This window comes from Peromyscus leucopus, chromosome 11 (genome assembly GCF_004664715.2).
Source record: "Peromyscus leucopus breed LL Stock chromosome 11, UCI_PerLeu_2.1, whole genome shotgun sequence".
In the NCBI taxonomy this organism is placed as follows: domain Eukaryota; kingdom Metazoa; phylum Chordata; class Mammalia; order Rodentia; family Cricetidae; genus Peromyscus; species Peromyscus leucopus.
Genome location: NC_051072.1, coordinates 56,805,252 through 56,830,926, shown reverse-complemented (window position 1 = coordinate 56,830,926; position 25,675 = coordinate 56,805,252). Strand labels below are relative to the sequence as shown.

The 25,675-nt window shown below is 45.4% G+C and overlaps 1 protein-coding gene across 5 annotated transcripts in view; it reads right to left on the bottom strand.

Annotated features, from left to right (window-relative positions):
- The window catches only part of Rasgrf2 (Ras protein specific guanine nucleotide releasing factor 2), a 236,113-nt gene that overhangs the window by 5,898 nt on the left and 204,540 nt on the right, over nt 1–25,675 (bottom strand). For 3 of the 5 annotated variants that reach the window (XM_028891013.2, XM_028891014.2, XM_028891017.2), the window contains exons 19-25: nt 19,239–19,351; nt 10,929–10,989; nt 10,578–10,681; nt 8,278–8,362; nt 4,760–4,957; nt 1,893–1,972; nt 8–155 (exon numbers count right to left, since the gene is read on the bottom strand). In XM_028891013.2, the coding sequence (XP_028746846.1) occupies nt 8–155; nt 1,893–1,972; nt 4,760–4,957; nt 8,278–8,362; nt 10,578–10,681; nt 10,929–10,989; nt 19,239–19,351 (789 nt within the window). The remainder of the gene's footprint in view (nt 1–7; nt 156–1,892; nt 1,973–4,759; nt 4,958–8,277; nt 8,363–10,577; nt 10,682–10,928; nt 10,990–19,238; nt 19,352–25,675) is intronic. The other 2 variants (XM_028891015.2, XM_028891016.2) reach the window with 1 other exon arrangement.

Genomic DNA, 25,675 nt, shown 5'->3' with positions numbered 1-25,675 from the left:
CACCTACCATTCGCATTTTGGAGAAATTGACAAGGCCTTCTTCCGTAAAGTTCGGGGTTCCCTCTTCAATGAAGGCCAGGTCTGTCAAGTACATCCCGAGGTAAGGGACGGCAGGGGGATTGCAGCTGCAAGGCCAGGAAGAGTGTTTCTTATTCCTGCACACACACAGTTAGGACTTGCACCACGGGAAATACATTTTCCGTTTAGCTAGTTTGGAAATGCGTTAGAAGACTCGGATTTAATAGCCATTTACAGCTACACACTAAAGCCACGAAAGAGAATCTTTTGAGATATTTGTACACTGTGTGAAGACGTGTTGCTGTGATTTGTCGAATAGAGAGCTGAATGGCCAATAGCTAGGCAGGAGAAGACAGGCAGGATTTCCAGGGAGAGGGAGGAAGAGGAGGAGGAATCTAGGTGCTCGGATTTTAACAGAAGACTTGGAGCAAGTGGGATGTGCCATACTGAGGAGAGGTAACTGAGCCACATGGCAGTTTGTAGTTAAAATTATGGGTTAATTGAGTTATAAGAGCGAGTTAGGGACAAACCTAAGCTAAAGGCCAAGCTTTCATAATTAATATCAAGTCTCCATGCCATTATTTGTGGGCTGGTGGTCCTGATGAGAAATCACAACCACAGGAGACACTTGTTCAGGCAAACTGGGTCTACTTGGTCTTCCTGGTGAGGCCTGCAGCTGAGGATATGGCTTCTGGTGCAGAGGGAACAGAGTTTGAACCCCAGCTTGATCAGTTGCTCAGGAATACTGAGCAGGGTGCTCCCTGGTCTACACTTTCCTCACCAGTAGTGACAACAGAAAAGCTAATCTCTGAAGTTTGTCGTGAGGCTTAAGAAAGACATGTAAAGCACCTAACACACAGTGTATAAACACTTAGCAAGTACCTGCTCTGCTATTACTGCTTTACTGGTGTAATAGCAACATATAGATGACCATCACTCATCTTTTACCAGTGTGACATAAGACAAATGTTCTCCTAGGGTAAGCCAAGTTCAAGTGTTAAATCACAAAAAAATCAGTTGCAAGCAAATAGAGTTCTTATTCTCTGCCTCCCTGCCCTGTGTGTGTGTGTGTGTGTAGAAAGAACAATGTAGGTATAAGAGACCAAAAGTAAATACAGTAACAGCAGTAACTAACTGCTTCTGGAATATTTACACAGAAAGTCACAATTAATCATTATGTTTAGATTAAGAGATACTAAATTAACAAAATTATACTAAGAGATAGTTGACTTATATTGATATTTTACTAGTTGGAATATATATATACTACATACATCTCTAATATACTTACTATATGCACAGTACCCATAAGATGCTCACTATATGCACAGTATCTATACACACCATTATCTATCCATAAGATACTCACTATATGCACAGTATCTGTACACACCATTATCTATCCATAAGATGCTTACTATATGCATAGTATCTGTACACGCCATGGTCCTCCATAAGATGCTCACTATATGCACAGCATGCACATACACCATGGTCTATCCATAAGAGTCTCACTATATGCACAGTATCCGTACACACCATGGTCTATCCATAAGATTCTCATTATATGCACAGTACCCATACACACCATGGTCTATCCATAAAATGCTCATTATATGCACAGTATCCATACACACCATGGTCTATCCATAAGATGCTCACTATATGCACAGTATCTGTACACACCATGGTCTATCCACAAGATGCTCACTATATGCACAGAATTCCAAGTGAAAGTGAAAATCTACGATAGTAGCTCCTTCCTATTTCTTCTTCATCAGCAACGAAGGGGGTAGATTACTATTTGCATGTCATGCAAATTATTTGATCATATTCTTGAAGTGTGAATCATTTAATGATTAAAATAGACATACTTTTTAAGAGTTTCTCTGAGGTTTTTAAATCTTCCTTCAGATGAAACAGTCTTCTGAAGTTTGTCCATCAGAGCTTTTGTCTAAAAAGGAAAGAGACAACTTAGTTTGTCAAGGAAACACTGTAATTTGATGAGAGTGAGCAGTGGCAGGGCACGTGGTTCTTTTCTTCAGCGGCAGGTGCTGATGCCATGTAGTGTTTAAAACAGGAAGGGAAGAGACATGCAAAGAAGTGCCTATATCCAGGCTTTTGCCGCAGGCTGAGAAAAAATGGAAAGAAAAGAAAAACTGTGATGCAGAGAAGACTTAGGAACTTCAGCATGTGTTGAGTGAACATCTGAAAGGGGCCAGGGAGTCTCCTAAAAGGGATTTCAGACCAACCTCATTCTTCTATTGAAGTGCTGGGAAGCTGACTCAGGACCTTGTAGATGCTGGACAAGCACTCCACCTCTGAGCTCCATGCCCAGCTCATGGTGAATCTTTTTCAGTATGTCCAAACCATCAATACATATCTACACAGTATCCTCCACTCCAAATCCTTGCTTTAGTGATCACCCTCATCAATTTGCTAGAGAAGTTTAATTCTAGACTTTACAAAGACCTACTATGGATGTTGACATTGGTCTAGAGTTTCTTCCATAGTCATGGAAGAACAGCAGTGTGATCCTGGGGGATGGGATGAGGACTCATTCCTGGTGGGTTACACACACAGGCATCTTGGTGGGTCCTGATGCTCCATGGCCAACTGTGAGAAGCACTTGGCAAGCCTAGGTTGGAGATCACATGACCCTGACTTGGGCTAGAGAGGAGCTATAGTTTCCTATCAGTTTCCACAACAATCCAAGATGCTGACATCCCCATCCAAATTTCTGAGGTCTCAGAAGGGCCTTTTTCTTTACCCAGGACTGGCCATGGTCCAAAGAAACTTCACAAGTACAATCTCCCTGATAGTCACAGATCTAAGAGAGTTCCACAGGCCTTCTGGGCATCTTCCAGACTGATCTCAGACCTGCTATGGGGAAGGCAGTATTGCCAAATTTGGCACCTCAGTGACCAGGCCCTGACTGTGACTGGAGTGAGGTACTTGGCTGAAGATACCACCACTCTACTGAACAATTGGACAAGCCATGCTGTGGCCACTGCCAGTGACTCATCCATTGACTGAAACAGTTGAGTCTATTTGATGTTATTATAGCTTGTATCACAAAACTTGAAACAGAAATTTTAACATAAGCTGAGAATCTCTCTTCCATAGTTATCATGCTCTCAAAGTCAAGAATACCACTGAAGTCAGTTATAGAGAAGGCCTGGAACTTCCTTAAAGCTTGAAGGAGGCCTTGGCATGGTGCACCAGTTTTAACAAATTAAACAAAACAATCGCTCACTTATTTACTGACTTTGATAGAGAAGGGGTCTGTATAAGGGGAAAGGAGTCTTTATATCATTTTTATGGCTGTCTGTGAATCCATGGTTGACTTAAATGGAGTTTTAATTCTTATTTACAAAATAACACCATTTTTAAAAAAATGTATGGTTTTTACTAGTCACTCCAGGCTTTGTTGGCCACAGACTTCTAAGGATCCTAGTTCAGGTCCTCAGAACTGCCCTTTTACGAAGGAATAAAATGGGAGGGGAGCTGGGAGGGCCTACTTCCTGGCTACAGAGAGAACTTAAGGCAACTCCTGCTCTGGAGAGAAGGGCTCAGAGAGGTAAGTGAAGACAGAAGAAATGATGAACTCATCTTAGGGCGCTTAAGCTCTCAGGAGGCAATAGTACCAACACCTTGAAGAACTGGCAGCAGGATACATGTATGCTCTTTTGGTCTTGCCCTGAGAGACAAGCACTGTGGGATAGCCCTCTCCAATTCCAGTGGGTACATCAAGGTGAATAGCAAAGTACAGTGAAAGGTTCGGCTAAGCATGCAGGGCACAGATCTCCTCCCAAGAGGCATTAAAACAGTATGGAGGAGCCTGGGAGATTCCTTCAAGACCCTTTGAGAGGACCACGGTAATAATCCAACAATGAAGAGTTCACATGCCCTGCGGGGCCACCAAGCGCAGAACAACCTGTGGTAGGGGTGACACACACCCTAGGCTCAGAACATTAGTAGAGCCAATGGCGTGGACACGACAAGGCTAGCCCAACTCCCTTGGAACAATCATGGACTGTTGCTCCTGGGCAGGTTAGATAAACCACATGCACACCACAAACATCCTGCACCTGATGACCAACCAGCGAAGGACTAGAGCCAGAGCCAGAGCCAGCCTTCTAGAGGTCTAGAGAAAGTCTTCCAGACAGGCTTTTAGAAGGCCCCTCCCAAACTCACCAATACCCAAGGAGAAGGCTTGAAGGGCAGGGAGCAGTATGATTTGATTTGACTATTAAAATGATCTGAGTGGAAATAAGAGAGGCAGTCTAAACCTAATGGAAGAAAATCAATGGTCACACATCGGCATGTCTAAGTCACCAGTTCAAAACTCGAAAGCAGCTCCCAGAAGGATGGAGGAAACATTGTACATTGAGGCCTCTGGGGACAAGGGCTTTGGAGGAGAAAGGGGATAGGGAAGAACCCACTGGGCGGTTGTGGGCTCACTTGCCCTCCAGAAAGAATTCAGGAAACAAGTCATGACTGACAGCCACATTGTTTGAGACTGTGCCCCCCTAAACATTCTAATGAGTGTTTTGGAGACACACAGGAGGGAAATTAATTAAGTGGTAAGAGCAGGGTAATTATCCATTGGCACCTTCCTCTGGCAACTGTACCGCTCATTTCAGCTAATGATTTCCTAATTAACAGGATTCATCTGGGCCCTCTCTCTCCACACCTCCCCTCCTCTCAGTAGCAAGGTGTGTTGCACACCGATGCTCACCTGCTTGGACACCTTGGCCCAGGTTTTCTTCAGCCTGTAGATGGCACTTCTGTTTAAGGCTGCGGTGATCTCCAGCACACCATTGTAGTTGTGTAGACATCGGCAAATGTCCGCTACGGCAACCCACTTCTCAATGGCGTTGGCACGGGAGCTGATATCAGCATAATTCATTATCTGGGAGGCCACCAGGTTACTCATCTAAGACAGCCAAAGAGACCGGCAAGCTAAGAGCTAAAACAATGCATCCCGACAAATAGCTGAGTGGCCCATGAGCACCTAAGGAGAGCCGGCCATTAGGTAGCACAAAGCCCTCGGTCCATCTTTAGACACCAGCTTCCAAAGAGACTAGAATTTGGAATGATAACAGCAGCAACAAACCACCCACACCTGCTTATCCTGAGAGTGGAGACAGGGACTCTCCGGAATCCAGCTTGCTGGAGTAAAAATGGATCTTTTTACATCAGTAGTTTTGATGAAGGAATCCTTGCCAAGAAATGGAATGACCTAACTACTGAGCAAAGGACATATTCCAGACCAGGGCATCAATCCTTGGGGACCTTGGGGACACATATTTCTTTACCCCCAACTATGTGTAGGTAACATACTCTGGTGCTGTGGGATGTTCTGTATGGCAAATGTGTTGCTCTGATTGGTCAATAAATAAAACACTGATTGGCCAGTGGCTAGGCAGGAAGTATAGGCGGGACTAACAGAGAGGAGAAAAGAAAGAACAGGAAGACAGAAGGAGTCACTGCCAGCCACCGCTAGGACAAGCAGCATGTGAAGATGCCAGTAAGCCACGAGCCACTGTGGCAAGGTATAGATTTATAGAAATGGGTTAATTTAAGATATAAAAACAGTTAGCAAGAAGCCTGCCACAGCCATACAGTTTATAAGCAATATAAGTCTCTGTGTTTACTTGGTTGGGTCTGAGTGGCTGTGGGACTGGCGGGTGACAGAGATTTGTCCTGACTGTGGGCCAGGCAGGAAAACTCTAGCTACACTCTGGAAAAACTCAGTTTTCACAGAGAAAGAAAAACTGTGGGTTCCTATTAATCTGAATTTTTATATTTTTGTTTGTGAGCCTGGCCTTTTAATGGCTGAGCCATCTGTCCAGCCAGCCATTAATCTGAACTCTAAATTGGTCATCTCTCAAACCAGAAAATCGCTTAGCATAGAAAAAGAAAAGCACACTTTCTTCTTGTAAAATTTCACTGGCAAAACAAACGAACCTTAAAGCTAAGGACTGTAATTCTACTAACGAAAGCCAGCTGAAGCAGCTCAACTTTGAAAATATGAAAGGAGCGGACAGAATACAATCAGCAGCAGCGGGGTGCAGGGGATGTGATTTTGTATCTACACATTAAATCTGATGGGCACCCCCACTCTTTGAAGACACATAAGCTCTCACAGTACCTTTCTTGTCATATAGAAACTCACTAAAACACATACGAGGGCTAATCACTCCCTTAGCTTTAGTGTGGAGAACGACATAGACTCCAGTTTGTTGGGAGGAGGTGATTCGGTTAATCAATAATTTTGATAAGGACATTATTTCCAATAATTATTGACAAAGTGGGCTAGGACACATTTGTCTTAGGTGCTATGAACAGAAGGAGAACGAAATCCATGTCACTGAAGGGTACAGTTTGGATGTTGAATGTTCCCCCACAGACTATGAGTCAATGGCCTGGTCCCTAGAGCATTGGAAGGTACCGTGTTGGTCCTTATCTCAAAGATGTGGGCGTTGAAGGGGATTGTGGCAACTGTGCCCCTTCCTCTTCCACTCTTTTGGTTCTTGTCTGTGAGCTGAGCGGTTTTCTCTGCCAGGAAACCTTTTCTCTACATAAGTGAATCGTCTTAGGTATTTCATTATAGTAACAGAAAGTTGACTAATACACTGGCCTTAAGGTATTCTGAACCCAGCTACGAGGGAATGAGGAGCAGAGGGAAGTATGTAAACAAGTAAGCAGCACAAGCTAAACGGTAACAGTAAATAGTAAACAGCTAAGCTATGTCTGTTCTGAAGCTGGGGAGACGATTCAGTGGAGAAGCGCTTGATGTGCAGGCATGAGGTCCCGAGTTTGCGTCCTCAGCACTCACTGGGGCATGACAGGATGCACCTGTAACTCCAGTGCTGGAGGAAGGAGACCGGCAGATTCGGGAGCTCACTGGCCAGCCAGGCCAGCCATCTCACTGCCTGGACCCCATGCTGCATAAAGTGTCAGTCTGATTGCGGCACTCCCTGACAAAAATCGGTCTGTGGTTCCCCTTCATCTTCAGGGTCCAGCCCAGCTGTTCAGCTGTTCAACCCAGCATGGAGGGGCCCTGGCGATCTGTCATCCTTGTCTCCAGAGGTCCCTGTCTCCTCATCAGGATATCAGGTCCTCTGCTCCACCACGACTTCCAACTTCATACCTGTGCTCTTCTGCTGAGACAAGCAGGAGGTAGTGAGTAGGGGACAGGAAGGAAGCACAGGGGACTTGTAGATTCCATGCCTGGCTGAAGACAAGGTGATGTCACTACCTGCCTTAGAAGGTACAGAAGCAGGCTCAGCCTTGCTACTGGGTTGTTTAAAGCACAAGCTAGCCTAGTGTGGGAGATGTGTGGGTCTGGGGTTGAATCTTCAGTTGGAGCGCCCCGTGGGTAGCCCAGGTGATGGAGCACATTCCTTACGTCATACCTTCACTTAGCGTCTGTGTATTCTGAGCGGACCCTGTGAAGAGCTCTGTCTTTGGACTCTGTACTGCTGTTTTGGTACCCTGGCTTTAGATGACCTGCTCACTTGCCAATGCAGTCCCTTTACTCATATAAATACGTACCATCACTGTTCCTTGTATTATCCAGCACTGAAACTGGAAAGGAAACGTCCCTTTGCCTGGATAGCTCCGAAGCCACCTCCATGGCTGTTATTTATTCTCTCACAACACTAAGTCTGTTACAACAGCACCAATGAAGAACTGGGTATAAAATCGACTCCTCATCTTACTGCTGGAGACTGACAGCGGCAACCAGGGCATCAATGAGTTTGTGCTGTAAGAAGTTGCTTCCAAGGTCAGCCTGTAACTTAGGAAGTCACACTGCTGCAATCTTAATTGTCACCACCAGGGGTCAGTACACACGTGACTCTTTCAGTTAGTCTGTGTATGAGCTTGGAGTGACTATGATAAAAATAATAATAACATCTTACACATGATTGAGTACTCACAGGACCTGGGAACCATCAAAAGGGGACCTCTTATGTCTGGAAATGATCACATCCCTTTAAGAATGTGAGGAGATCTAAGTTTGCCCTTACTATTCAATCAGCTCTGTTTATACCGTGGTGGCAGAGTTTATTTATTTCTGTTTCTGGGGATCAAGTCCAGGGTTTTGTGCACGCTTAGACAAGAGCTCCAAGTGCTTACACACACTGACTTACAATCATAGTGTCAGAGTTGATGTATTCGAGAGAAGCCTAAAACCACAGCACTCTTGCCCTCCTGAACCGCACCCATGGCTGTACCTCAGTTACTCACTTCATTGAAGTGCTGGCTGGTTTTCATGATGTAAGGTGTCCTTTCATTTTTATCCAGCTTCATCCAGCCCTGCCCAAGAAACTCTCTGAAAGTTGAGAAGAAAACACAAAACCAGTCAAGTTTGTAAGCAGTGGTGGCGAGACCCTGCATAGTTACACAGATTAGACGGGTACATTTAACTTAACGTTCATGGAATATTATCCTCCCCATCCCCCATTTTCACTGATCATCTTTAAGGAATTGCAGCTCAAACCTAGCATTCCACCACTTACTGCCAAAATGAAAATGATTTTTCAGTCTCTAGTGTTGGGAATTTTGTCTCAATAAAGGATTCTGTGAAATTAGAAAACGCTGCCCACATAAGAGAAATGAAGTAACTAATAACTCAACAGTCCAGGTGGTGATTTCCTCTGGGTTAATCTCCAAATGCAGCATTCCAGATGATCTATTCTGACCAAAACCTGCTCATTAGAACTGAATTCTTCCTTCCACCCTGCTCTTATTTTCTCTGGAGAATGGAAGTTTCCAAGATCAGGAGCTGAGTCTGGTAGGAGGATGGTCTTCTGAGGTCCTTCCTGGCAGGAAGATGGTCTTCTGAGGTCCTCCCTGGTAGGAAGATGGTCTTCTGTGGTCCTCCCTGATGGGAGGATGGTTTTCTGAGGTCCTCCCTGATGAGAGGATGATCTTCTGAGGTCCTCCCTGGTAGGAAGATGGTCTTCTGAGGTCCTCCCTGGTGAGAGGATGGTCTTCTGAGGTCCTGCCTTATAGGAAAATGATCTTCTGTGGTCCTCCCTGGTGGGAGGATGGTCTTCTGAGGTCCTCTCTGTGCAGTCATTCCATTCATGAACAGGTCACTAGACCTCAATAGTCATGGGGCAGTTGAGATAGAGTGCATGGGAATTATTTTGTGTGGACATTTAGAAAGCAACATGAAATGAAACCAATCGGACACATCCTTAAAGCAGAAATGTTGGTTGGGTTCTCTGCATGGTTTATTGTCCCTCACTGATGCTGGTGCTGCTCTTGGCTCCTATTCCACAGGTGGACATAGAAGTGTGGACGCAGTTCCACAGCTGGAAATAACTGGGAGATGTTTCAGGCATAGAAAGCACAGGGAGAAATGGGAGTCCCAGAAAGATTCCACAGCAGCAAGAGCCACCACCAAGTTCTCTCTTGGTACATTCTCCTCTTGTAGAAGGCAAGGGCCCGCCTTCAAAGTTCTGGGTGGCAGTGAGAGGGTAAGGGGGTGGTGGTGGAAGGGATATTGTCTTTCCTAACCTAAGACTCCAGAATGTCACTGGGTTCATTTGAATGGCCAACGAGTCAGATTCCTATTTCAGCTCTGCTCCATGTGCATGTAGGTCTACAAATTCAGGGAAGCCAGGAAGAAGAGAAGACGAAATGCATAGATGAACAGTCTACTTGAGTGTTCTTGGGCTCATCCCCTTATGCTTCTCTGACATCACTACAGGTCTCACCATCTCACCCATCTGCTCTGACCTCACTCCTCCATCACCAGGGATGTCCTATGTGTGACAAGGATCCCATTTCCGGGTCTTGCCCAGATCCTCCATACCTTCAGTGTGGTTACCAGTTCATGGATAATGTGTGCTAATAGCTGCCATTTGTGTAAACAAAGATCTTTCTTTTAAGGATCTTTCAAGCCAGAGTGATTGCGGGAGGCTTAAAGAACATCCCGTGTATACAGGAGAAAATGCAGAGGCAGGACAGGCAGGCCCATGGCCACTGAGCTCAGCAGAATGTGCTAACTCACAGAAGGGGGTCAACACCTGTAGCAGACATTATAGCATTAACTGTGGGTCACTTCTCCTCAGAATGAAACTTTGGGTCCCTCCAAACTATGGGATTCTCATGAAAAGACAATCTTCTGGACCTCAGCCAAACCTACTAACACTGGAATTTCACAGGAATGTTATCTCTGAGAGCACATCTTCTACAAGCTTCTCATATGGCTTTAGACAGACTCAGGGTTAAGAACCACCTTTGTAGCTGTGGTGAGGATTCTGTATTTCAAAGATGGGAAAATACAGAGAAATTCACATTCTTGGTAACCTTATTACATATAGAAGAAACATAAACCAAGACCATCTCAAGGATCTCCAAGTCAATGTGCCCAACATGAACTGGGACCAAGAGACATTCATGCATGCTAAATAAAGACCTTGAGATGGAGACTCAACATCCCTGAGCATGGGTGAGTGCATATGCACACCTGTCTGCCTTAGAGATAATGGCAGCTTCTAGGCCAGCTACTTCCTGCGAGGGGACAGCACACTCACTCGTAGGGGATGCTTCTGAAGACAACGTGGTCCAGGAGAGTGATCTGCTCAGCCAGCTCCATGGCTGACAACGTCTCAAAGCACTCGGCCTTTGGGCAGTCTGTCTGCAAGAGATGACGAAGGAGTCAAACAGGGCACCTGTGGAGCCTAAGGTCCTTCACTAGCGTCTAGCTCTGAAAGAAAACACAGCAAACTGAAAACTGTGAAAGCCAGTGTTACCATCACTAACCAGCTGCCGGATCCTGTACTGGGTGAGGCCCTTCTCATCCAGCTCCACAGGCAGACACGTGGTCAACCTCGGAGTCAGTCACCTGAGTTTGCTCACCTCAAGGAGTCTGTGGCTGAGCTTACCATTTGAATGATATCCTCTAGCTTCAGGTGGATGTCATCTTGATCATCTTGTGAAAGAGCCCTGTAAGGAAATGTATGAAACATTCTCCGTGAAGAAGAGAAAACGGACGGGCCAGGAAGCTCCAACGCGAGGAGCTTTTTTCCTTGGTTGGGAAGTGTGAGGGTTCAGGTGTGTGAGGCTGTGAGGTCCAACAGCCTGCTGTGCCACACACATGCACAACAGAAAATCACCCGTGACGTGACGCGCAGGAGTGATGGTTTAGAAGGAAGGGGCTCGCTCATTACATGCGATCCAAGGGTGTGACTAAGACAGCCACTGTCCCAGTGAACGTGAGAGTTGCTAGGGTGCTGTTCCCAGGAGATCCATTAAGGGCAGGGCTCTGGAACTCTCCAGTGATGTCTCATCTATAGACCTGGCACCCACTTGTGCTCCTCTAGCCCCTCCCCCTCATGCTCCTCTAGCCCCTCCCCATCATGCTCCTCTAGCCCCTCCCCCTCATGCTTCCTTAGCTCCTCCCCCTCATGCTCCTCTAGCCCCTCCCACTCGTGCTCCTCTAGCCCCTCCCACTCATGCTCCTCTAGCTCCCCCCCCCCCAATTGTCCACAGAAGCAGAAGAGACGCAATGCACCCTCTTCTCAGCTTGTGGGCAATACTTGGAAGAACATAGAGCAGGAGCAAGCAGGTAATCATCTTGCTTTTTGAGTGTGCATCCCAAACCCAGTGTTATCCAGCTTTCAAAGGGTTATCTTTCAGTCTTTAGGTGAATGAATGATACAAAGAGTTAATTAATACCCAAGATACCATTTTCAAAGTGGGAAGATGTTGTTTATATCCTACAGAAATTCCGAGTCTAGGAGAATTCCAGCGAGTAGAAATTCCATTTTATACCTTGCTATCTGGGCCAAGCATTCTAAGTCTTAGCACACACTGAGCATTAAAATACTTAAGCAGTTACAAGCCTATAGCTTGTCCCCAGGAGAGAGCTAAGGTCACTCTCTTTGTTTATTGTTGGACAGGGGAATTAAAGCCACAGAAATCGTTAATGACTCTGTCAGGGAAGCAGGTAGGCTAACTGCAGACCCCCTCCTCTCTTCAAATCCAATCCCCAAGTCTTAGTCCCAGCTCTGTAGCAGACCACCTGATATAGGTTACTCTTCCCTCTACCCCTATCCCCAGTGGATCTCACAGATCTTCCCCTATAACCTTCTGCTCACCAACCCCCAAATCCAGCAGGTATGATGCCCTGGGAACCCACCTGCCAAGCCTGCCAGAGAAGCAGGTAGACAGCAAAGTGGGTAGGCTTCCGGTCTTCACTCTCCCTCCTCTCCTCCATATCCAGTCCCCCAGCCCACCCCAGCCCAGCTCTGTAGCAGATGGCTTATTACAATCTTTCCTCACTCTTTGCCCTTATTCCCAAGGGACTAAGCACATCCTGGTGGAACACCCTGTTTCCCTCCAACTTGTGGAACCCCCCAGGCCTCTCACCTAGCCCACCCCCTTCCTAAGTATCAGCTCCCAATACCTAGAATCAAATCTTACCCCGGTGGCCACACCTATCAGAATCCCAAAAGGATTTCCTATCAGGCAACATGCAGCCACCACACTCTCCTAAGAACCAGAGAGGAAACAGAAGACAAGAAACAAAACACCCAACCAACAAAAACAAGACCAGATATCAGCACCTATAATTGCAATCTTCCCATACCCAGATGCCTAGATCCTAGCACAGTCAATAATAGCCAAGATAATATGTCTTCACTGGAGTCCAACAAACCCACCACAGTAAGCCATGAATACTGAAACATAGTGGAAGCACAAGACAAAGACCTTAGAACAGCCTTTATGAATATGATAGAGGTCCTTAAAGAGGAAATGAATAAATCCCTTCAAGAAATCTATGAAGATCAGTACCTAGCCCAACTCTCACCGAGGGGTGTAATCCATCTACCAATGGGAGCAGACGCAGAGACCCACAGCCAACCATTAAGGAGAGCCAGGGGAACCCCTGCAGAAGAGGAGGAGGAAGGATTCTAAGAGCCAGGGTGGGGACAGGGGGTGATAGAGAAACCATGAGAACATAGGCCACAGAATCAACCAAGCAGGGCTCAAAGGGGCTCCCAGAGACTGAAGCGACAAACAGACCCTGTGTGGGTCTGAGCTATAATCACTGGCCTTGTTCAGCCATCACTGGAGAAGCTTCCTCCCACCGCACACAGGAACAAATACAGAGACCCACTGCCAGACATTATGAAGAGAGTGAGAGACCTTGGAACACTCAGCCCTAAATTGGATGTCTCCATCATTCCCCCCTCCCTCAGAGATCAGGGAACCCTAAACCAGAGGAGGCAGAAAGAGTGTAAGAGTTAGAAGGAATGGAGGGCACCAGGAAACAAGGCCTGCTAAATCAACAGGATCTGCACACAAATGAACTCGCAGAGACAGCATGCACAGGGCCTGCATGGGTCTACACCAGGTGAGGTCCTAGAGCTTAAAGAAGTAGACATGTGCTCCATCCCTAACTCAGACGTTATCTCCAATGTATAACCACTTACAAATGAAAAATTTGTTTTCCTGAAGGGAGTCTCACTGGGCAAACAAACTAGTCTTAAGGGTAGGCTGCATCCCAGCAGGAGATGGCTGACAGAAAATGAACTCAAGGGGATCTTTGGGACTCCTTGTCTCATAATCTTGTATCAGGGCTTTCCCTTTTTAAAATTTTTTAATTTTTATTTGTGTATTTTCTTCTCTCTTTTTTTTTACACTGCAGGTCCTTTGTGTGTGTGTATTATGTCTTCCAGTTTAGTGTTTTCATGGGATTCCTGAGTGTATGAATGAGTGAGTCTCTGATTCTTGTGCCTTCTCTTGGGCTCTTTTCTTTCCGATGTATTTGTTTTCATTTTGTTTTATTATTATCCCTTAGAAACCTGTTCATTCACTAACGAGAGACAGACAGGAGGTGGATCTGGATGGGAGAGGAGGAGGAGGAACTGGTAGTAGAGGGAGGGGAGACCATAATCAGGATATAAAATGAGAAAAAATATTTTTAATAAAAGGAAAAATTATTTAGTAGTTCTGGACGCCAGAAGTCTAAGGGAGATCAACTGGGCTTCACTCCTGAATCTAGAGGTCCTTGGGAAGATTCTAAGTGCTTGTCTTCTCCAGCTTCCTGAAGCTGCCTGCATTTCTTGGCTTGTGGTCTTTTTGAAGAAAGGCAATTTTAAGAGAAATAATGTTGTGCAGTTATGCTGTTTCCAGAATTGATGGCAACAACGATCACAATCATTAAAAATACCCAATCAACCAGAATGGTTCACTGTGTGCCTACCACATGCCAGGCATGAGGTAAAGCAATTGGCACCTGTACTAAAATCAGTTCCTTCTAGCTAGCCATTATTTTTCCCATTATACAGATGAGGGAAGGAAAGTCAGAGAAACAGACTTGAGGTTACAGACCAGCTGTCCTCTCCCCATGGCACCAGGAGGAACTTCTACATGGGCTAGAAAGCTGTTCTTCAAGGTTCCCCATAAAGCTTAATCAGGAATTCTCTTCACTTTCCTCCCCTTCTTCAAAAGTTCACACAAGGGTCCTTGTAGAGTACACTATTGACCCTCCTGTAATCAGTGAGCCCCATACCTGGAAGCAGAATGAAGGAGGCATTGCATGGTGGGCAGCCTAAGATGAGCAAAATATAACCAAAGATGCCTTTCTCTGTGGTGGTTGAAATGAGAATGACCCCACGGTCTCATGTGTCTGAATGCCTGGTCCCCAGTGGGTGACTGTTTGGGAAGGATTAGGGGGCGTGGCCTTTGTGGAAGAGGTGTATTATTGGGTGTATTATTGACTTCAAAGTTTCAAAAGACTTCCTAGTGTGTCCTCTCTGCCTCCTGCTTGCAGATCAAGATGTGAGCTATTAGCTGTTCCTGCTGCCTCTGTTCCACCATCATGGACTCTAACCCTCTGGAACTGTAAGCCCAGGAATACGCTTTCTTCCATAAGGTGCCTTGGGCATGGTGTTTTGTCACAGCAGTAGAAGAGGAATGCATTCTCCAAAGACAGTTCAGTCACACTTAAATGCATCTTTTGATGTGTGTATCACTCTTTACACTAGAGTTTGGGTTCCTGGAGGAGGACGGAGATAGTAATAAAGACTATTTTATGAGCCTGGATACTGCTTCTCTTGGATAGAAATGCTCGGCAAGTGGATTAGCTTCAATCCAATGCTCTTTGCAGTGGTCTGACTCTACCATTCCAACATGTACTCTTGCTTCCTTATCAACATTTGTGACTTCTACTGAAGCTTAGTGTGGACTTTGAGGTTGAAAGATCACCTTTTTTTGTGGTCTGAGTCCATCAATTGGTCCTCTAGGAATTTATTTACTATTTATTTTTATTCTGTAGCATTTTAGGTGTCTTCCAAAATCTCTACATTGAATGGACAGTTACTTGGAAATGTCTTTTTATTATCTGAAGAACAGGGTCTCACACTATGGCCCAGGCTAGCATGGAACTCACAATGTAGCCCAGGCTGGCCTTGAACTCAGAGCAATTTTGTCTTAGTCTCCCAAGTGCTGAGATAATGGGGATGAGCCATCATACCCAGTTTTAGAAACATAAGAAAGTCTTAGGCAAAGGTTTTCATCACGAACAGGGCAGTAACATTGAGGATGCTTCATCATAGAAAACTGTTGCTTTACTAAAAAATACTTTTTTATTTTTAATGATGTCTATGTTTGTTTTGAGGGGTGTATTAGTCAGGGTTCTCCAGAGTAGCAATTTATAAAATGAATTTCTCTCTCTCTCTCTCTCTCTCTCTCTCTCTCTCTCTCTCTCTCTCTCTCTCTCTCTCTCTCTGTGTGTGTGTGTGTGTGTGTGTGTGTGTGGTCTAAAGGGGATTTATTAGAATGATTTACAAGTGGCAGGCCTGCTAATCCAACAATGGCTGGCTGTGAACAGAAAGTCTAAAAATCCAGTAGTTGCTCAGTCTATAAGGGATGTCTTGACTGGGTAGATGCTGGAATCCCAAAGAAGTAGGTTCCAGTGCCAGTGAAGGAATGGGTGTTCTAGCAAAGGCAAGGGCAAGTAGGCAAAGAGCAAAAGCTTCCTTCTTCCATGTCCCTGTATAGGCTTCCAGTAGAAGGTACGGCCCAGATTAAAGGTGTGTCTTCCTGCCTCAAGATCCAGATCAAAAGTGTGCGTCTTCCTCCCTCAAAGGTCAGATTAGAAGTAGATTCACCCACTTCAAACCAGCAAAAATAATTTTTCACAGGCATGCTCTCCACTTCTGTATTGTAGATCACTCCAGATGTAGTCAAGTCGGCAACCAAGAATAGCCATCCCAAGGGTTATGTACATATGTGAGTGCAGGTGCCTGCAGAGACCAGAGGAGTGTGTTGGAGCTGGAGTTCCAGGTGGTTGTGAATCACCTGGAGTAGGTGCTGGACATCAAGCTTGGGTCTTAACTGCTGAGCCATCTCTTCAGCCATAACTTTTTGCTCTAATATATTAGTGCAATATAGGCTTAAGCATATGTTTGTGTTTATATTTTACTGGAATATGTATAAATTTCTAATGTCTGGGCTATGCATAACCAGAATAAGGTAAGTTTTTATCCTCCACAATATTCCCCATTCCTCATCAGATGTGGAGGCCTCTGGCCTCTGGTCCAGTCCCCACTGAAACAAGACTTGCTTTTCACCTCCTACCTCCTGACTTCTGGTTTTGACAAACACACAAGGATCCTCTCCACCACATCAATCAGCAGTATAACTAATTGGATGATTGTGCATTTAATATGAAATACCAATAAACTTAGAAGGAAAGAATGAGGTTACATTCTATGAATGGAAAACTCTTACTTCAATTATAGAAATAAAAAATAGTCTAAACACAGCGTTAGGAGCTGTTGTTTTCTGCTCTGACATTGGTCCCCACTTTCTCTGTAGAAGAGGTGATAAGAAAGTCCCAAGAACGTGGAGAAGGTCACAAGTCCAGCAGGTCTCATCAAACCATGTCACTCTGACAGCGAGGACTGTTTGTCCCAAGAGTTCTCAGAGCATCTAATAAGAACAGCAGCTGCTGTCATATGTGTACCTATGGTGCAGGTTTTATAGCACAGGCGTTCTGCTAATCTCTTTCCACCATATTAAATCCTGAGGTCCTCACAACAGCCTGAGTCATAAGTGAGGAAACTCAAGTCCAGATTGGTTAAGAAACATGGAGGTTCTAAGCAGCTAAAGACAACCCTGAACCCCGTGGCAACCTGAAAGGTTAGAATGGGTCTCTGTTCAGTGGCATTCTCCCAGGCTGTTTACCAACACGTCTATTCCTCACCAGTTTTGTGTTTTTATGGGTTGGGTCATTACTCAGCAAAGAGAATCAACGTAAGAGTCCTGGTAAGTAATAAAGACCTGGAATGGTAAATATGATTCACTACATACTAACTCCAGTTAACTGGTTTTTCAGGTCACCTCTTGGAGTAGGCAGAAACCTCTGCTGGCAGACAGTCATGAGGAATTCTCAGCTGGAAGGCCTCCTATTGCCCAAGCCGGACAGTATTTCCTAAGATGAACATGAGCATTTCCTGGTGGTTATTTTGTCAAATGTCCCTAGGGACATAAACTTTCAGAATACAGTTTTAAAATGTCAATGGTTTTAAATACAAGGAGCATTTACATAATGAGAAAATGAATAACAATCACTACTGGGCATAAGCACTCACCAGTGAAACTGGGCTTTACCTGAACACATAGTTATAATTCTGAAATCAGGAAATAGATTAGGTAATGGGACACCTCAGCTTACCTGGATGTTTTTATAGAATAGGAAATAAAAGGAAGGCCCCTAAGAGTTCTCTAGGCTGCTCTTGCAAAGTACCACAAAGTAGGCAGCTGAGAACAACAGAGATGTACAGATTTCTGGAACAGAAGTCTGTGGTCAAAATGTCAGCAGGGGTGTGTATCTCTAATGCCTCTAAGGAAACACTTCCTTGCATTTTCTAGCTTTAGGCACTTGTCAGCAATCCTTGGTGTTCCTTGTCTTGTAGCTACTTAATTGCAATTTTCATCCCTATCCCCATACGATATTCTCCATATCTCTGTCTTCCATGGCTATCTTCTTATAATGACACCAGTCACCTTAGATTAGAGCCTCACCTTCCAGGATGTCCCCAACTTAGCTGACTCTATCTACAGAAATGCTATTCACAAATAGGATCATATTTTGAGGTAGGAGATGTTGGGACTTGAACGCGTCAGTTTTCCAATGGAGAATACAATCAAACTTCCAGCAGCGTCACAACGGTCTGGCTTTGGGAACTTAATGGGGAATATGAATGACTTGTACAATTGCTAATTACCACCATCTCAAGTTTGGCCTTGTTGCATTAGGGAGAGACTCCCAACAGCACAGTAGACTGAACTGAATGGATTCCTCTCCACACATGCCTTCTACATAATCTGTTAAACCAAGACACAATGCAAACAAGCTCGGAAGAAACAAAGGTCACTTCCAGGCTGTAAATAAAGGAAGAATTGAAAGCCAGAATGGTGAGGCAGTAATAGGCTTTAGCAGATAGATGCCAGACTTCCCACCCTCGAGTAGGGCAGAAGATGTATCCATAGGTGAGCTGAGAAGCCATCAGTGACGCATCCACATAAAACCATTGATGATACATTCTTCATGTAGAGTGAAGTAGAAAAAAGTATCCCCCAAATCAGTTCAAGAAACCAGAAGAGAGTGTGTTGTTTGTGTGAATGCTGGCCATCACAACTATGGACAAACACAGCTTTCTAGTAGGGTCTGCCAAGTCCAAGTCTTCATCACATAGACATGTCAGGTTCATGTTTTACCAAACCCCATATGAGTACCTGACAAGGACAGCTGAAGATACGAAATTAATGAAAAATCTGGCTAGGAACAGTGCAAGAAACCGAGGATCATGTATAACTACTTTCCAGGCACATGGCCACTCTCACAGAAAACACTACCATCCTGCCACAAAAGTGAGCTGGTGATCCATAATTAGTACTCTCAAGCAGAATAAAGACCCTCTCCTTGCTACTGACTGGATTCACAGCAGGAATCCCCAAGGCTCTCCCTTTTACCACGTGGTTCTCCAGAAACCATCTCCATACAAGTTACGCCTTCAGTCCAGAGTCTCCCTTGTACGGCAAACCCCAAATTGTCTCCACAAAGCAGAAGATGATAGACAACGTCTTGCTGCTGAACATACAACCTCTGCTGGCCAGAAAAGTCTGAATGGATCTTTCTGGTCTAATGTAACTCCATCAGCAGCTGCCCTGGCCTTTACCTCAGGATGTTTGCCGTGGCTTTCCTTTCTTGAGGAAGAAGGTCCGGGTCTCGTAGAACTTCTTCTAGCAAGTTTAGAACGTTCATTTTGAGTTCATTGTTGAGTTCAAAATCCTATAAAATAAAATGAATCTTTTAAGATCTTCATTTCAAGGGTTAGCTCTGTGTCCTGTGACACCCTTTATTCATGATGGTTTTCCCAGAAGCCAGGTATGAAACTGAAATGTGGGGCCTCACAGGCCCTCACTGCATGCTCCTAGTGGTCCTGACTTGAGTAGTCTGGGCCGAGGCTGTGCTGTTATATTTCTGATAGGCCTCCCAGGAGATGAGAGCATATAGCCAAGGTTGAATACTATTGCTCATGAACACCAGTCCGGCCTGGTCTCTAGCAGTCATTACAAAGCTCTAGCAATACCCACGCCCCTCCTCGTCTCTTGTCTCTAAACCTCCCTCCCCCATCACATCCTACCTCCACACATGCTTGGTCACACTGCCTGGGCTTAAGGCACTTGCTCAGTTCCCTAGAGGGGACATGTCTTTCCTTGGCCTGGAACACTGTGCTTCTTCCTCGGGTGGATTCTCATTTATCTCTCAGGCCTGGGAGTTGGTAACACTCACTCTCCTCGGAGTCCTTAATTGACACAGTGGGGTTGAGCGCTTTTGTCTTGTGCTCCATGGAGCACATAACTCGCTATTATCATAATTTAGTGTGGCATATTTTAAAGACCAAAGCAGTTGCCTGGTTTCCTGCAGGACCATGAGTAATATCAGAAACAGGGACAGGAGTTACTTGAAAAACATTTGTTGTAAGAAGAAAACATGTTATTTGGGTATTAACTTGAATGAAGATGTGCTAAGGGTATTAGTATCAGTGTACTTATGCTTGAATCTACATTGATATGCTAAGGGATAAGGAGTAAATGGTACTCAGAAACGGATGTGGTCTTCCCAGATACAAGAGTGACATTGATGGGATTATGACAGTTAGGAATACTAAAGCATAGAAACAAATAATGAGAATAATGAATAAGAATCAATAGCAAGAACTTGTGAGTCATTACTGTTGCAAAGAGGGATGGATGGAGGGATGGGTGAGTGGGTGGATGGATGGATGGATGTCGTAGATGGATGTGGTAGATGGATGGATAGGTGAATGGATGGATGGATGTGGCAGATAGATGGGTGAATGGGTGGATGGATGGATGTAGTGGATAGATAAATGAATGGATAGATGGATGTGGTATGTGATTAAATGGATATATGGATAGATGTGGTAGATGGATGTGGCAGATGGATGGATGGATGGAAGGATGTGGTGGATGATGTGGTAGATGGGTGGGTGGGTGGATGAATAGATGTGGTGGATAGATGGGTGGATGGGTGGATGGATGGTAGGATGGATGGTAGGATGGATGTGGTGGATAGATGTGTGGGTGGATGGATGGGTGGGTGGATGGATGGACTAGAACCTGGGCAAGGTGGATGGCCTTACTGTGACCACTGACTAGATGACTTGTAGACTGCAGGAATACACACTAGATGGAGCACTGTACCAATGATAAACTGTCCTGAATGGACAGCAAAGCAGCTCATGGTAGAGGTCACTACTGCCAAGTTTCATCCCTAGGCCCCACACAGTAGGAAGAGAGATGCAAGTTGTCCTCTAGCTTCCACACATGTGTGTGCACACATCTACATACGCACACACACATAATAAAGTTTTTCCCTAGATTTGATCATTTTACTGTTGACTTGTTCCTGGGCTGTAAGGGGTGGGAGGAGGTAAGAGAGAACAAATGTAAATACGTTGACAAACATGATTCCAGATGTGTATCACTACATAGGTTTCTTTAAATTCTAGTAATTTTTCCATTGATTTGGAAAATTTCAAGCTAAAATATTAGGAGACAGCTGGGCAGTGGTGGCACACGCCTTTAATCCCAGCACTCAGGCAGCAGAGCCAGGTGGGTCTCTGTGAGTTCAAGGCCAGCCTGGGCTACAGAGCGAGATCCAGGACAGGCACCAAAACCCTGTCTCGAAAAACAAAACAAAACAAAAAAAAAAAAGGAGACAAACAGAATAAAGACGTGAAGCTGTGACTCCTGCACTCTGTTATGGAGTGAATTGTGATGCACCATCCCCTGGCAGTGAGCTGGGAATGTTGGTATTCAAAATCAACTAGGGCTTCCAGCTCTACACAGGAGGGCGTCATCCTCATAGACTTCTGGTCTGTGTTTACAGACAGGAGAGGTTGTTACCCACCTGAATCTGTTACAATTATTACAGTGCATTCTATTCTAATACTTGTATTATTATATTATTAGCTGTATTACCCATTATTATAATTACAGTTTAACATTAAAGAAAATGATTTAGAGGAATTAACCTTCTCAATCATTCTTAATGGTTGGAGACCAACATCACTTGTGGCAATCAGTTAGATAAAAAGAAAACAGTAAAATTTTTTACTATATATAGTAAATTAGGGGCAAACTGTCCATGATTTTACGAATTGTAGACAGTTTAAGAATCTAACCTAATTTGAACTGAGAGTTTGTGCATCTCGGTTCCATGGCAAAGGGAACAGTAAGCTACTCCCAGAACTTCATTTTCCCTGTTGGTTAACAGTGTTATCTCTGCAAACAGGAGCCCCGGGGTCTGAGGCCAGTGCAGATGTTCATAAATGTCCTGCCTAGTTTGTGTCAACCTGACATAAGCTAGAGTCATCTGAGAGGAGGGAACCTCAACCGAGAAAATGCCTCCATAAGATCAGGCTGTAAGCAAGTATGCAGGGCATTTTTAAAATAGTGATTGATGTGGAAGAGGCCAGGAAACTAAGGGTGCTGCCATCCCTGGGCTGGTGGTCCCGGGTGCTTTTGAGAAAACAGGCTGAGCAAGCCATGAGGAGTGAGCCAGCAATCGGCATCCTCCACGGCCTCTGCATCAGCTCCTGCCTCCAGGTGCCTGCCCGGCTCGAGTTCCTGTCCTGACTTCCTTTGATGAGGAACAGTGATGTGGAAGAGTAAGGGAAATCAAACTTTTCCTTGCTTTTAGAATCAACCCAGCTTGCGTTGGCCATGGTTTTTCATCAGAGCAATGGTAACACTAAGACAGTCAATATTAAATGACAGTTCAGAAAATGTCCCCTACTTCTTCTCCAACAGCTTCTCATTATGATTTTCCTTCTAAACTGTGGGCAGGGATAAGCTAGTTATATCTTGCTGCTGCTTCTTCTTCATTCCACCCGACCTCCGTCTCTAGGGATTTGTATTTTTAAACAGTTAACGACCTTGTCTACTTCAGCGTCTACGAGCTACCACAGGAGCCTGCACCCATCAGGAGTCTATTTCCTTAATGAATATTTGATATATATTAGTGAGTCTTCGTGTGGCTATGTGGAGACGCTAATGGTGCAAATAATCTGATTACCATAAACAGTACGATTAGTGTGAAGGACACCAGGCCTCTGTTTAGGCCTTGCTGAGAGCTAATTAGTGCTCAGCTAGCATCCTTGAGCAGCTGCTGGGCTCCATCCTGGGCCCAACAGGGGGTGTTCTGAGGCTCCAGGACGGCAAATGTGGCAGGTCTCCTCGACTCATGTTGCACAGGATACTGAGAAGCAGTGATGGTGGAGGGGGCAGTCCTAAACAAGTCGTTTATGCAGCTCCTGGCAGCCTGCAGAAGAGGGGATGGGAGGGATGTAGAGGCCGGAGAACAGGGAGAAGGCGGTGAAGTCCCATCCTCTAGAAACAGCACAGCCAGTATAGTCACGAACTTACAGCAGAGGCAAGTATTTGCACTGGTCCTGCACAAGACAGGCTGTTTCGACAGTCAGTCGTGGATGGGCAGCCACCCTGGATGGCTCATGGGACCCTATGCCCTTACTGCTGAGCTCTAGGCTAAGGGTGGGCTGGGGGACAGGAGGGGGGACTACTTTCTTCAGTTATGTACCCTCTGTGAGCCCACCAGACACCAACGGATAGTTCCAATAGCAAGGCCACAGAGAAGGCCCTGGTCAAGCCCAGAGGTACACACACAGAGGAACATGGAAATGGGAAAGAGATTAGGAGGAAACGGGACGTGGATAAGCAGGGGAGGGCAATGAGAGCATGGGGGTAAGAGCAGTCCAAACACATTATATACAAGCACGAAACTGTCAAAGAACGAGCTGAGTTAATAAACAGGATCCTCACACATGACTCGTACAAGGAAAACTAATTATAAAATTTTAATAATTAGTGCAAAGATCATTCTATAACCATTTATTATTGAGCTACTGGAAAGCAGTAAAACAAACCTAACATTCTTTTTTTTTTTCTTTTGGTTTTTCGAGACAGGGTTTCTCTTGTGTAGCTTTGCGCCTTTCCTGGAACTCACTTGGTAGCCCAGGCTGGCCTCGAACTCACAGAGATCTGCCTGGCTCTGCCTCCTGAGTGCTGGGATTAAAGGCGTGCGCCACCACCGCCCGGCCCTAACATTCTTTAATAAAACATTTTAAAATGTAATTTTACTCTTCTGAACTTTGGGGAAACTGGCCCGAGCAGCCCTTTAAAAGGTGGGGTGAACAATCTGCTGATGACTGAATGAAGCATGATGCATGGCTGTATTTGAATATTTATTCTGATGCACCGTGGTTGATATAAACAGATTCTCTGACACCTCTCGAGTTTCCCCCTTGAGTCTGCTTACATTTGCCCAGGCTTCTCACCATGAAGCACTCTATAAAGTCAGTCCTTCCTCTCCAGCTGGGCTTCGGAGGAGACGACAGGAGACAGGGGCCAAGTTCTCAACATCCCTCCTAACCCATGGGCCACCGAGGCTGAGAAAGTGTGATCACATGACCACAGGATCTCCATCCGACCCCTGTCACCTGCGCTGTTCAAACTCTGATGCAGGCAGGAGTCACCAGGGCTGTGGCCAACCCCGAAGGTCTGGTTCAGCCATTTGCAGAGGCACTGGATTCTGGGGTGTTGTTTTATGTGTGTGAGTGTTTTGCCTGCATGTGTGAGTGTGTGCACCATGCCTATGTCTAGTACTCACTGGATCCCCTGGAACTGGAGTCACACATGGTTGTGAGCCACCAATGTGGGTGTTGGGAACTAAACCCAGGTCCTCTGCAAGAGTAGCAGGTGCTCTTAACCACTGAGCCGTCTCTCCAGCTCCAAGATCCTGCTTGTAGCAAACTCTGCAGTGACCATCTTTTAGCACTAGGATTCTGCACTACTTTTGTTCCACTTTGAAAGCTGAAGTCTTTGATGTACACCCAGGACACTATGTTATTCACTGATGAATGTAAAAACACACGATTGGTCATTGAAAAGTTTCGTTTTAAAGTACAGAATGTTAGTGTCAATTAAGAATAAATATAAACCAGGAAGAAAAAACATTTCCCCCTATTTAAATCCAGAGATAGGATATTTGTAAGTCTGGCTGACTTGAGTTTTATCATAGAATGTGATTTGGGCTGCTTTTCCCCCCAAGACTGGTCTCAGGATCAGTGGCGTTCATTGTCCACAAGATGGCGCTGCTGGGCCGCTGCCTCTTGGGAGGAAGCAGTCAGGTGTCTGGTGAACCGCAAGGGAGCAGGGCCAGTGGAAGTCACTGACTGAGGCTATCCCGGCAGTAATTGCTTCCATGTGATTCCCATGCCCTCCACTCCTAATTAATGAATCAGAGGCACAGAGACAGAGAAATCGGTGTGTGTGGGGGGGGGGGGGGAGTGAAGCCCAGGAAGTATGAGGTGTTTACATTTCAATCTGCCTCTTATTCTTCTGATAACCTTTGAGCAAGTCAATACTACAGGTGCTGGGCAAGGCAGAGCACAAGTCCGGGTGGATTAGCAGACAGATGGAGGTAATACTAGCCAAGGACACCTAGAGCACAGGCTTGAGAAGGCGGATGGGAGAGCAGAGGAGGTTGGAGACACAGTCTAAGAACCAGCAGCTGTAAGGAACAGGTCATAGGCAGGACTGTGGCACACAGTGGACGCTCACTCACAGAGATAGTCAACTGATGATCTTGTGACCCTCAGAGGAGAGGAACCAGAGAGAGGAAAGCTAACAGTGACTGTGACTCCACTTTGTGACGGCTTGCCCAGGGCTAGGTTCTAGTTTCTGCTCCACCCTTCAAAAGCGGTCTTGGAGCATATTACGTGGTTATTCTCACCTCAAGTGAGGAAAGTTCAGATGCACAGAGCCTAAACCTCCCATTCAAAGTGGGGCAGTCGATAAGAAGCAGACCCAGATCTGGACTCCAGTAGTCCTGGCCAAAGCCTGAATCTTCAACTGCTGTACCACACCGTCCTTCAGAACAAATCGACTAAGTCCCTACTAGAGTGTGGGGACCTAGAGGGTAGCAGGCTATAATCACATGTCATCTGAATCTGGAACTGTGTTTCACTTGTACCCAGGAATCTTCAGATGCCAGTTCCAGTCTGAA